Below are 13,660 nucleotides of genomic sequence, written 5' to 3'. Positions count from 1 at the left end.
TACAATTTTACGAGAGCCCAGTCACAAGTGTGAAGATCGTAAAGTATGTCAAATTGCTTTACCGTGACACGGAAGATCGAGGGGTGAAATTCAAAATTTCACTGTTTCACTACAATATCTGTACACACGGGATACCGCATAAAGCTCTCTTAAAAAATTACAAAAAACTTTTTTTTATCAACATATATAATAATTAACCTATCTATTAATGTATTTACAATTATTGCTATTGAATGTTGCGCTTCCAACGCCCAAGTACTTACACAAAGTGGCATATTGCCTTCTCTAATACCTAAATACAGTCATAAATGCTTTTTAAATACTCTGTTCAAAATAAATCCTAAACGTATTTAGATTATCCTCGTACTGGGAAATGCGGATATTCCCGGACATTTTATGTACTATGTACGGAAGGACAATATTGATGACAAAATAATATAGAGAAAATGTACCGTGAATCATGATCTATGAAATTATTGCAATTAATGAACATTGAAAGAAAACCACAAGTTCGTATTTTGAACAGAGTAAGAAATCAAAAGCAAACTAAAGTTTATAATAAATTGCTGCCATCCATGATATGCTTTTCAATTTATAACGGAATGATAAATAGCGATTTCAAAATCCGCATGTGAAACCGTAACAAGCAACCTATATAAATATCTACAATTCATAATAATATTCCGTACTGAAATCTATTTTATGATTGAATCTATTAACATCGATTAATTTTCTTTGTCCACAATTACTTGAATATATCAAAGAAGAAGAGTTACATATCTTTACATTATTGCATTTTAACTGTTAATCGTTTCATAAAATTACAGCACGCATAAGTGCTTTGAAACTTAAGTCAGTCTTTAAGTAACAAGTTCTTACACAAAGAGTTTTGTGGGCTCGACATCGTAAATCATGATATTTAAAGAGAGCCATCTATTGCTTATGCAGAAGTCAAATAGAGGTTAACCCACACTTATCTTAATTCGCACCGCCCAAAATAAAATTATACAATCATTCCTATAAAGAAAATAAGTTTCAGTCTTATTTTGAGTCGATTGATTTATGTACTAAAATGTGGTTGAAGACATGTGAATTAAGAATGATTTTGTGAATGGGAACATTATAGTCAGAAAGTAAAAAAATGTCTTCAAAGAAGTTTATATGCGCGGTATTACAGAGAACGAGTTCAGTTTACTCTTATTCGGGTTCGGGCGGCGCTGACGGTTCAGTGTTGGCGGGGGGAGCGGGCGGCTGCGCGGCTTGCGCACGCGCCCGCGCCAGCGCCTAGGCAAGCGCGGGCGCGGCAGGCCTCGCTCAGGGACGGTGGGGATGAGCTGAACTTAATGACGAACTACTCACCCCCGAGTCGCTACTTTTCTCCGATGCACATGGCTCCCCGCCGGCTACAAACTTAACTACATTTAGTCGGTGGTCAGATTCACAAGTGTCGTCTCTAGCGCCACCGGGAAGACCGCCACTTCGTGTTGTCGTTCGTTCCGTGACTGTACCTGGATAACGCTCAATTCTATCACATTCGGCGTCATCTGGTTGACGTCGACGAATGGAGCGTTTAGCTTGCGGCGCTGGTTCTGGAGGCCTGTGTGTTGGCTCGTCGGCCCTGTGAACTAGTGGCGAGGTCCGGACTCGAACACCTCCAACCCCAACGCCTGCTTCATAACACCCCGAGTCTCGAGGAAATTGTCGTCTACCGAAGGGAGAGTCACCACCCTCAGAGCTTGAACCACCTCCATCGGCTTCTGCTTCACCTTCAACGCCTGCGAAAGATGATAATTTTCTTAGAAGCTTTATAAAATAGATTACTTTATTTGAAATAGATTGTCAATACTATTGTTCCAACTCACATTCAAGCTGGTGCAAAAGTTGAACAGCTGCGAGAATACGTGTACGATGTTCTGGAGTCATTATTCCCAAGTAGTCCAAATCTGATGGTTCAATCTCCTTGAATAGTTCTATGTCTTCATATCCATTCCTTGCAAAGGCCACAGCATATTCCAACAAGTCTATCCTTCTCAATAATTCTTCTACCGTACGTGGCCGCGTTTCCCAAAGCCTTTCGCGACTTTTGCACCATTTGGACGATCTTGAACGTACCGTGTCTCTTTCAGATAAAACTTCGACATGAGCAAACTTGAAGTTTCCAACTTTATTGTTCAATACGCCTCGCCATATGCCGGATGCATTCATGTTTATCACTTCTATGATGTCTCCTTTCTGTTGACAAATAACACGTTATTAGAAATTCCTTCCTAGATACGAGCAGTGAGCACGCTTTGGTATTAAGTCGTCTTACCTTGTATCTCAGGGCATCTTTCTCATAAATATTGGGTACGTAATCGACGAGGGCCCGAGCTCGACACAGCATTTGCGGCACGAGTAAACTCCGCCCGGCTGGACTTAATTCTATGTTTTCTTCTGCCGAGAGAGATGAGTGATTACTACCGGCGCGAACCAATGCTTGTGTGCCTGTACATAAATATTCTACGCTCAGATAAAATAAATTTCAGTGTCTACGACCAACACATTGAAAGTTGAATACCTGTGTACATCTTTGTTTGACTGTGAATGGGTAGTAGTTTTAGTATTTCATTGCGATGCAATTAGTAGGATTAGTTACGGTGCAAATAAAATTGAGAATACGTAAAATATAAGAGGGTATCTGTAAGTAACACATGGGGTGTTATGGTACAAAGAAAGGAAAGACCAACTTATTTACAAAACCATTTATATTAACACAAACAAAGAACTCAATAAATCCACTCACTACTGCCTGATCCGCTGGGAAGACTTTCGAAAGAACTATTAGAACACGGAAATGCTTGGTCACCACTCGTCCGCCTGTCGCTGCCTTCGGGGCCCCTTTCTTGCCTTAGCCTTGATATTTTTCTCTGGACGTCTTGTCTGAGCCCTCTTACTTTTCCTGCTAAGTTCGATACACCTTCACATTCTTCAGCTGACTGGAATAAGAGATATAATTGTTAATTGGGCAAAGGAAATCAAAATCAAAAGCAACATTGGTATTGGCAAATTTATTAATTTACTTGAACAATTTTTCTCTCAGTGAAATTACAGTGGATGCAAGGAAATAATTTGAATTACCTTGTGCACAGTTGCTATGTGCTGTGAATCTGTTTCACTTTCTTGGTCTTCATAATCTGACGAAGCTGGTGATAAAGGATCGGCTCCTATCCGGTAACCGGACATTTGCCTATAACCCCTCCTGGAATCTCGTTCTGATCGGTTGGATTCTAAAGAAATGCCTGATAACCTTGATCCTATAGATTGTATATCAGATGCGGCGTAATCCCCACTCTCCCGATCTCTTGCCGTTCGCAAGGGGATCACGGTGGTCGGGTAGGGGCCACTCTGAGGAATAATTAATCCCCTCCGAGGGGTTCTCGCTAAACTTATATCGCCAGCGCTTCTTAGCGATATTACGCCTTCTTCTCTGGATTCATTTCTGAGGTTTAAAGTAAAACAAACACGACCATTCTGAAATGATGCCGCAGGTGCTCCCCCGCCCATCAGGAAATCTTCAGGGTCACTCTCGTAAGGCGGTTCGTCGTACCAATGCCCTCTTCCTGATAGGCCTCTCGCTTCGTCGTCGTACATATACGTATCGTCTGTAAATGATCCCTCTATTAGACCAGTGTAGCTTAGTTACGTAGTTCCCAGTAATGCAAATAAAAAATACGTGCTAACAAAATTGCCAAAAAAGTTTACCGTAAATATGCCTTCCATATACTGGCGATTCACTGACAACACTGCAGTTAAAGCTGTGTACGAACATCGTAAAGCCGTGCGTGGTTGCAAAATATTTTATTTTTCCAAAATAACATGCACTCAGCATTTCTCGCAAAGAAAACATTGATCGATGGATGATTATAAGTAATAAGAATGGCATCGATTTAATTAATTGATTCATCAAAGTCGCTGAACACGATTTCTGTTCCAAGCTGCTGTTTGCAATAAAATCGAAAAATAATAAACAATAATCACATAACTGAACAATCAGGTAAGTTCTTTAATTACAAGAAACAATAAAATGATGAATGATTGATGCACATCAAAAGCATACCGCATGATCATGATGTAGAACGTGAAATGAAATTCTTCAAAACAAGCATTCCGCACAATTGATCAAATAAGTATCAAAAAATCGTGCAAGCATCATGCGTAATCACGGTAGCTCAATAATAAATAGCCGAATCTGATTATTTTAATATTTTGTTGAAAATAAAAAGTTGCCAATTAGGTATATTCAAACAAAAAGAAAGTATGTAATGTATGTTCTCAAAATATTTAAAAAACAATCAGATTAAAATGAAAAACTCAAGTCAGAAGCACATTTTAATTGTTAGCAACCTTATCCAAACATTAACAAAACATGTTTTGGACAAGGTTGTCTCCGGAATTTCTTAGACATACCTCCGAAAGGTCCCCGCACGCCGTCTCTTCCCATGTTCATAAGACCATGTCTTATATCTCTAAGGATCTGTAACAACAATAAACGCTTGCAAAAAATTCAACACATCAGGCTTGAATATTTCGCGGAACTTTTCCCCCTAAAGTAGATAACATTATTTTAATTTTGCAAGGAAACTGAGCTAGCTATTTTGTAGGGGAGTGGAGAAACAAGATAGGAAAATTTTAATTTTAAAAATTATGAGCAATTTTCAGGAGTCCGTTACATTGTGCCTAAACATTTTTGAATTTTGCGTTTTTTCCCCCACCGAGTTCATTTCAGTTTCTTTATATAAAATAGGCATGACTTAAAGTGGAAGCGTGAAATCTTTATGGTGTTTATAAGAAAATGAGATGCTCTTATTTCCTTGGCATCTACAATCACTCACATCCGTTGATGTTCAAAAGATTATTTAGTGTGAAATGTAAAAAAGCGAAACGTTATGACTGAATGAAAAAATACTTAAAGCTACCCTAAGACATGCCTACAGTAAAGGATTTACTTAGACGTCTTATGCGCTTATTTTTAAACATAAATTGTACAGCAAACGGGTCGAGAAATCTTTTAAAATGTTTCCTTACGAAATATTTTCCTGAATGCGTGAACACGATAATAAATATTCAAAGGGGGCAATAAAAAGACCACTTTCTCGTAAGTAGAAAAGTATTGAACATTAACTTAATTTATGCACACTTAGTTACCAAGATGGCGCAGTTTATACACGAAAGGGATTTACGTGTCGCACTGTTCTAGAAAATGAGATTTTAGCAAATTTTTACTGAAACATGGTGCAATATGTAATGTGGTTATGGTTTCTTTGTTTATGTGGCACTTCGGTTTATGATGCATATTATTAATATTACTTGTTACAAAAATTTGGCACTTATTTCATATATCTATAAACATCTAAAAATATTATGTAGCGCCCATTTCAGTATCACCGAAATTGCGGCAAACAGTTTATTGAAACAGTAAAATTTCAATGTTCAATATTCCGAAGTTGGAGCCATAGTTTTACGAGCGAAATGTGCTGAGCAAGGGGCTTCGGAAGTTTCGTAGGGAAGCGATACAACTGCCTCTAATAGGCTTAGTCCGAGATTAGGGCACGATTAGCTTGCCTCGGTAGGTGCGTCGAATGGTTGAGCCAGTCAGGAGATTACATGTTGGTGCGAGACTGCCATCAGATTATTTTCGGATGTAGGCTTTGTGAACGGAGGGAACTTTTCGATTGCATTAATGCATTGTGTTCGAGCGTAGTTGTGAATAAAAAATTGTGATGGAGCATTTTCGGGAAATGCAGTTTAGTTTTTATTTTACAAGTTACGGTATTGTTTTGGAATATTTTAATTGCACACAAAAAATAGTTTTAGTTTTTAAACTGTACAGTCCATTGCATTTTGTTCTTATGTGAATATGCGGAGGCTTGTTTTATTTTTATTTCAAACTTTATTCTGCGAACAGGTAACTGCGTTAACAGCGTATATGTGAATGGAAAAGAATAAACTATCAAAAATTACCTCTTCTTGTTCTCTCGCTAGTTTGTCTTTTTTCTTCATTGCTTCTTGGACTTTTAACTGCAACAATAAATACATGATATGATATTTTATTGCTTATTTTATTTTCTTTGCTGATATTATGAAAATGGAATAAATTATGAAAATGGGGGAAAATAAATAAAATAACTCATAAGAAACTTGGAATAAAACGCGCGTTAAAATAGTAAAGTGCTGCTAAACGGTTGGTTTTGTAAATGATAAGGGTTTTCTATTGAAACTAAAAAAACGCAAAATGTTCATCGTGCACAACATGCATATTCCGTGTAATTAGGTGATTAACCATGCATTACATGTTCATATCGTGCAAATAAATCAAAACTACCCAGCTGTGCAAAAGTAATAAAGTATTTATATCCTGAATAGAAAATAAATAATAAAATGATAATAACGTGAGGATAAAATGTCGTTTTATGCAATAATAATGATCTGTAGAGCCACCTCCAATTCTTTGAGCATGCCGATTAAAAGAAGCCAAAAGTGTTTGATGAGATTTTGAATTTTGAAACCTGTTAATACTCTGTTTGGCAAATAAATATGAAATACCTATTCAATAAATTATCATGAAGACTGATTTATTTATGGAAAAATAAGCTATGATCGTATACATACATACAAGTCTTACAAATAATATTTAAGTACAAGAACAATATAAAAATGAATGAAAATTAAAATACAAAATTAAATAAGCAGTAATATCACAAACAGTCTATTTTAATATAATTGAAACATTTAAAAAGCCACTGCTATGTTTGTGTATCTAAACCAATATGTAAATATCTATACACATAAAATATAGGCTAAATAGTTTGCCATCCAGAGCATAACAGTTAGCAGCATTTCCTGCAGCACCTTCGAGAGGCAGAGCTTCTTATTGCAAAGTTAACCAAAAACGTTAACGATGTAATATCTTTCATATAATCCCTTTTTAAAATGCCATGTTGGAAATGCTTTCATTTTTTCAGCGTGAATAAAATTACGCTCCAAAAAGGACTAAAGAGACTCAAGCATTTTTTGCTTGAAAACATAATGTTAGAGTGGTTTTTAAATATTTTTAACGAAGCAATTTAGGGTTTTTTTTCATGGCAATTTAAAAGCTCTGCCGCCCATAGATGTGGAAGGAAAATGTGCTGAATGCTCACCCTATGTATAGTTTCTTCGAAGGTGTTTGGTTGGGCGGCACTCATTTGAAAGAAGCGGAGGCGGTCATAGTCTCTTGGATCAACCATAGACCTAAGAGCTGTGTCGGGCCCAGGCCCTAGGCCAAGGCCACTTTGTAGCACGCTGTCCGGTGTGTCCACCTGTTGGAAAGTATCGCTTGTAATTTTGAGGCCAAAACGTCTAGTTTCCACCAAGTATTTGAATGCAGCATTCGGAAGGCTTCTGCTTGGTTGTGCGGCTATGACAAGATAATTTTTGGTTCCGTACATAGATACATGAGTAATAAATGCCATAAAATACACATTATACTTGTTATTACATAGAAAATATGTTTTACAGATACACAATGCGTGCTATCACTCGTCTTCTTATACTAAATCTAAGTTCTACTCTAAGTTATGAAATTCAAATTAAGTACCTTTTCTTAGTAAAATTTACATCATTTATCATGTGATCGGCTAGTCATTTTTCTCATAAAGATTTCTCGCAAATACACTAGCTAGCTACTTCGTAAAGTCTAACTTTTTCCCGAATCACCGTAGCCTCGCAGCGGCGATATGATAAATTATCGCCTCAACTTGGTTGAAGTTTTCAACCAACATAATTTTAGTGCAAATAAAGTTTTGTAAGAGAAAAGTTTATGTATAAAATTAGTACAGACTTAAACTTAATTTAATGTAATATTATATATCTTTAGTAACATATTATATATGATTAATGATGCCGCCTTTGATGAGATAGCGCACTAAAAAATTGATGAGATATTTTAACTTCTTATACTAGTTGGACCTGTCTTCTTAACTAGTCTGAAAACCTGAATTACTTTATATCTTGTAGGCTTACATCCAGTTCTGGACATAAATCATTCCCAAGGAGAGCCACTAAGGCTTATTTGAGTCTCAACCAGACTGTCTACTTGGAGCTTTAACAAATATAACAGCGCGGGATAACTACGCCTAAAACAACAAACGACTACAGACGAACTACGAAACTAACAACCAATATTTACCAAAACTTCAATTTCATTCATAATTCACTATTGTCTGTGGCAACAACGACAAAACAAACAAAGTAAACAAACAATCAAAATCACACCGCGCTAATTAGCATACGCTCATAACGTCACTACTACTTGGCCAACAATGGCTTTTCATTTATCATTTTCACTTAAGCAAGGAAAAAGCTAAGGATATCTGCATCACAATGAAAGCATGTACGTACGAATCAATTAATCATACGACCAACAATGCTCGCCCATTAACTCGCACTTGATAAGGGAATAATGCGAATAGCCTACAATAGGAGCTTCTATAATGCGACAGAGCGGATGCCCCAAACTCGAACCTTGCACGATTTATTGGCCCCTTATCAAAGTCACACACGTTTTCTTTATGCAGAAATATCGGTCTAAAATTGTGTTTGAAGCGAGCCATTGACGGTTTAATGGTTTTAATTTCAGTTATGTGTATGTGATCAAATATTACATAAAATTTATTCGGAAGCGCATAATACCACTGAGTAGAATTACAACTAATGGAATACAAATTACAGCTGCTTATTTAACTCACTAAACTATTGACATAAATGATAAAAGGTGCTTCACACTAAATCAAAATTAGATTTACAACGCCAAACACAACACTTACAATTTAGATTCACTAAATCATTTGTCATTATAATATATCATTGAGGGAAACAAATCAATTTCACAATTAACATTTAAGTTGACGCTAACATGGTTTTCGCTTAGAGATTGATCTGTCTACGCACTGCGTTGAATAAATAACCTATTTGCATGGTAATAAAATATGAATTTGATTGGCAGCTCTGAACAGTAATTCAGGAATGCAATTGACACGATAATTGGCGACAAGTATTGAGAGATATCGGATTATTAATCCATTTTATCCATTGTCTATGTTTGATGGCATAAAGTGATTGGCACTTGTAAATGCCACAAAAATTAGGCTTGAGTTTGCATATGCGTATGTGGAGATTTACAATTACCATATGATAGGTATTGAATACTGTGATGTGGTTTTAATTAAAAAATAACCGATAACCTGCTTTGTTTTCATAGCTGTAGAATGTATCAATTTCTATTAATACATACAATAAACGAGTAAACAGTGAATCCCGTTATCCAACATTGATACTTTGACTAATAAAACTTCAATAATAAATTCATATTCAAGCAATAAAAACGTTCATTCAATAAAACCGCAAACAAGGCAACATTTAATAATGCAAAAATATTCAAAACGAAGTTGCATACAAGTTTCGTTGCTAAACGTGCTAGGAAAGTAATCTGTGTCAAAAACAATGGTTCTGAATACATAACAGCAGTAAAGTTGATAAATGTGCTGTGGTTAGGGCTGTCCCGAGGACCGACTAATCTGGTTTATAGTTCGGTCAGTCGGTGGAAATAAGACGACGTTGATAGACAGTATGTGGTAAACTTTAACCTTGTTGGTATATTTTTTGCAAATATATAGCACAAATATTGTTAAATTGAGAACTGGAAATAGTGAAAAATAGGTATTTTAAGTAGAGGTGACGGCAGATAGAAGAGTGTGGAAGGAGAAAACATGCTGCGCCGACCCCAAATAAAATTAGGATCAGGGCAGGAGGATGATGATGATGATGAGGTATTTCTAAGTAATTTGATTATTGACTATTTAAGACATAATATCAAAGCATTTGTACGGTACTGTCGCATTCTTATGGATATGGAAATATAAAATATTTAATTTTACCATTCGACAAAATGATGCATTTCGTTTGCTCGAAAACCCTAGCTGCAACGAATAACTTCCCTTACTTATGAAACTTTAATATCGGCTACGTTTTAATCTATTCTACATGAAAATCTTTTTACGATTCATTTGCATACTCCGCGTTTTGTAGTTGAAATTACATTTTATTTAGTGCTATACAATTTGCAACTAAGTTTGGGGATTTATTAAATTCTTTAGGGATTTCGGATAGTTGCTCTAATGTGCAGTAAAATTTGGATTCATGATTAAATAAAGAACTGTTGGTGACATTGTGACTTTTGAACTGCAACTTATTTTTCAGATTAAAGTTATGGAGCATTCAACATTATAAACATAGATTTATAAGATAACAAAAAACGGGATCAAGAACAAAAAAATATTATTCTGGCGCTGAAAATAATAATAAGCAATTCAAGTACACTATCCATTTTAGCTCGTACTTCCGAGCAGAGCAAAAATTCCAGAGCTATCGATGTAGTAATCGGGACATACTGCGCTGAACTTGAGTACCCATCATCAGCAAATCTTGTTTTATCTCCTTCTTTATTACTGGTGAAGGTGAAATGGCCGCCTAAACACGCAATATACTCCACCACTAAATTGTCCAACAATGCAACGTGCAATACTCGTTTATCGGTACAAGATGCTCGTATTTACGGTCTTGGAATTGCTAAAAGCGCCCGTGGAGCAACTATAACGTTTTATTACCCTCTATAGAGCACAAACCATACACATAAACATGGACCAATAATACCTCCCGCAAGAAGTATTGAAGGCATCGTGCCAATGCCGTGTGAGCCGAATACCATCATTACTTTGTTCTTACTTAAATTTTTGTAGCTTAAGTTTCAAATTACAGTTGGTGAAGACTTACTGTTTAATGTAGGTAATATTTTCTGCCAAGTCTTTTATCGACAATGGTATGTTAAAGTTTTGAAGTACTTATAGTTTCTTAAGTATCGCTTCTACTCCTTTCACCTATTTTATTTATTGCTTAAAAATACGTTATGATGTTATATTTCTATACCAATATTGTTCTTGAAAACTTTATCATTGTAAGTATGTCTATTGTTCTTCTTTTTTTGCTACCCAACAAATCTTTGTACCATACCTAATGCCATAATAATGAGAGAAACTCCTAAAAATAAAATATATATTTTCTCGTTTACGTACGTCTTCTAAATAAGTTGTAAAAGGAGCAAGTAGGTCAAAGATTAAAGAAAGTTGTGTCCCATCAGAATTTTTATTTCCTTCTAAACTGCTAATTCCGCAAAATAACAGCAAAGGCTAAAGAAGTTTATTCGCGGATTTGCTGGCGTAATATCAGGCGACGGGGCATGGGACTAAGCAGAATTTAATTTGCCCCAGTGAAAATTGGCTGGACTTACTTTAAAAAGAAAATGGCGCTTGACACTGCACAGCTGATTTATGTAAGCGAGATGTGCTAATTTTGGTCTATAAAATATCTGGTGTACTGTTTTAATATTGTGTAAAAACTCAAAATCTTCCGATGTGTGAGCTGTTGTTTTTGTATTTCCAGGAGTTTCGGCCTTTCCTTTAATCAATGAATTTAATTCCCATCGATCATTCGTAATCTCAACAAGCATTTATTTCATATCCAGCTTTAAAATCATGATGGATCTTCACAAGCATTACAAACAATACTCATCCACTTTTGATCCCCTAATCACAGCTGGACACGGCTTGGTCAATAAACCGAAAAAGGCGACTTTTGACAAGACTAATCCTAAGTGCAACTTGGCCGATAAGGATTATACCGGGGCTCTAATGGCCTTTATCCGCTGGCTCAACAAACGTTCATAACTCACCGCCTTGGCTTGGCTCAACCGACTTAACTTTGGCAGGCGTCATTTCTCAAAAGGCATGCGGTGACGTACAACCCCCCTTCTTCACCCCCCCTTGTCTGGAGATTAATAAATATATAGGTGGACGTGGAAAAATGTAGCACTTAATTTGGGTGAGATGAGTTGCGTATTCGAAGCGTGTATTTCTTATGTGAGGGTTATTGGTGTACGGAGAAATTCATATCTTCACGTCTTTTAATTGAATGTTCTAACTAATAATAATGTAGTTCTTGACACTTATAAGAAATGTGAACAGGTACATACTAACTTTAAAAGTCTGTTAAAAATCTAACATCGTAAGTTACTACCACATCTGTATTCATTACGTTGCGACCTGTGGTTGCATTCAAAATTAACTCGAGACGCAGCGTGAAACACTTCACGACTTAGCTATCTAACTTAAAACAGGACTCAAAAAACCCAGACTTAAGCGCAAACATTCCAAAAAAATTAAGCTTTGCAAGTACGTATTGTAGGTACGTTGGTACACACGACGCGTCATACTAATTGCTCGGAGTGCATGTCAAAGGCGTACCGGCGACGCGCCGGATCCACATAATGGTGCATGGGGGGATAGCAAAAAGGAATGTATGAAAAAACGCGAGAGACAGACGCCGTAAGCGTGTACTCAAACTAAGATTCGGTTACAAACAATTGTTGTTACTAACGAGAAATCGCGACGACAATAGCGCCAGACTTGTGCGGCCAACTTTATTGGGACTCAATTGTTTCCGATCTAATTGTGTTTGACCTAAAATCTGAAGTGGTTGTAGAGCAGTTCAAGTTGCAGTCGATGCTATGTAACACATGTTATAGGAAATTGGTAGATTCGTGTGAATTAATTTTACGCCGGTAAATTCTTGGCAATGTAAACATTTCCCCAGGGTATCTTGTGTTTCATTTAGGTACCTACATTTTTTAACAGAACGCCGTGTTCATTTGAAAACTGAGAATCGTTTCGTAGGCCGTATCAACACACTTGTTTCTATACAATATCATAATTACGTAAAAGTTTAGGAAATATTTAATGTAACAATTATCAATGCAGCAGTTTTCCTAATTAAAATGTTTACAACAACTAGTTGTTAAGTGTGAGGTGTAAAGTTATAGGCCGTTCGTTTCACAGCATAATTGACCACCCACGCAACTGCTGTAAACTTTATAATTATATTCTTATTATTACCTCGCTAAGGAGCATTAGCATAAAAAATGAATTATTAATTTTTATAACATAATTTTTATAATCATTTTCTAGTGCGTGGATCAACCAAAATTGATGTAGGTATTTTTTTAGATTTCTATAACAAACGTGCTTCTTTCTGTATTTCGTAATATTTTCTATCAACTAAGTAAACACTACCCATACATCCTTGTTTCAAGAATACACATGCCTGTTAGAAATGTCTAGTATAGTTAATAATTCACAACATGCCTAAGTCAACAAATTCGTAATAGTAGTCTGGAAACTTTCATGAACATAAGAGCTGTTAGTTCATTGGTAAAGGTCACACGCTAAACTATTCATTGATGATTTTACTATACTTTTTTCATGCCAGTATGTTATTCGCTAATAGTGAACTAAACATCTAGCACTATTTGCATGATTACTGAAAATCTTCACACATCTAAAAAAACACAACAACAAAAATCCAACTGGAATCGTGATCCGATATTTTCTGCATAATATTAAGCCATTGTGGCTTAGTAATTTTTACTTTCAGAATCGATCAAAAATATATTTCTTTACTGAAACATATTTAGTTTATCGCCAGCAGTAAAATAGTAGCTATAGCATAAATAGCATTAAATTCCGGGTCACTA

At 36.1% G+C, this 13,660-nt stretch overlaps 1 protein-coding gene across 6 annotated transcripts in view; it reads right to left on the bottom strand.

Moving 5' to 3' along the window:
• Positions 1–457: 457 nt before the first annotated feature.
• LOC110373607 (uncharacterized) overlaps positions 458–13,660 on the bottom strand; it is a 103,381-nt gene continuing 90,178 nt past the window's right edge. Inside the window, exons 6-13 of one of the 6 annotated variants that reach the window (XM_021330926.3) lie at positions 7,179–7,337; positions 6,001–6,057; positions 4,447–4,513; positions 3,118–3,641; positions 2,783–2,975; positions 2,312–2,484; positions 1,863–2,232; positions 458–1,775 (exon numbers count right to left, since the gene is read on the bottom strand). In XM_021330926.3, coding sequence (XP_021186601.2) covers positions 1,315–1,775; positions 1,863–2,232; positions 2,312–2,484; positions 2,783–2,975; positions 3,118–3,641; positions 4,447–4,513; positions 6,001–6,057; positions 7,179–7,337 — 2,004 coding nt within the window. In that variant the 3' untranslated portion in view covers positions 458–1,314. Of the gene's footprint in view, positions 1,796–1,862; positions 2,233–2,311; positions 2,485–2,782; positions 2,976–3,117; positions 3,642–4,446; positions 4,514–6,000; positions 6,058–7,178; positions 7,338–13,660 lie in introns of all 6 variants that reach the window. The other 5 variants (XM_021330940.3, XM_049838783.2, XM_021330957.3 and 2 more) reach the window with 5 other exon arrangements.

The sequence above is a fragment of the Helicoverpa armigera genome, chromosome 12 (genome assembly GCF_030705265.1).
Source record: "Helicoverpa armigera isolate CAAS_96S chromosome 12, ASM3070526v1, whole genome shotgun sequence".
In the NCBI taxonomy this organism is placed as follows: Eukaryota; Metazoa; Arthropoda; class Insecta; order Lepidoptera; family Noctuidae; genus Helicoverpa; species Helicoverpa armigera.
This window is presented reverse-complemented; position numbering and strand designations above follow the sequence as displayed.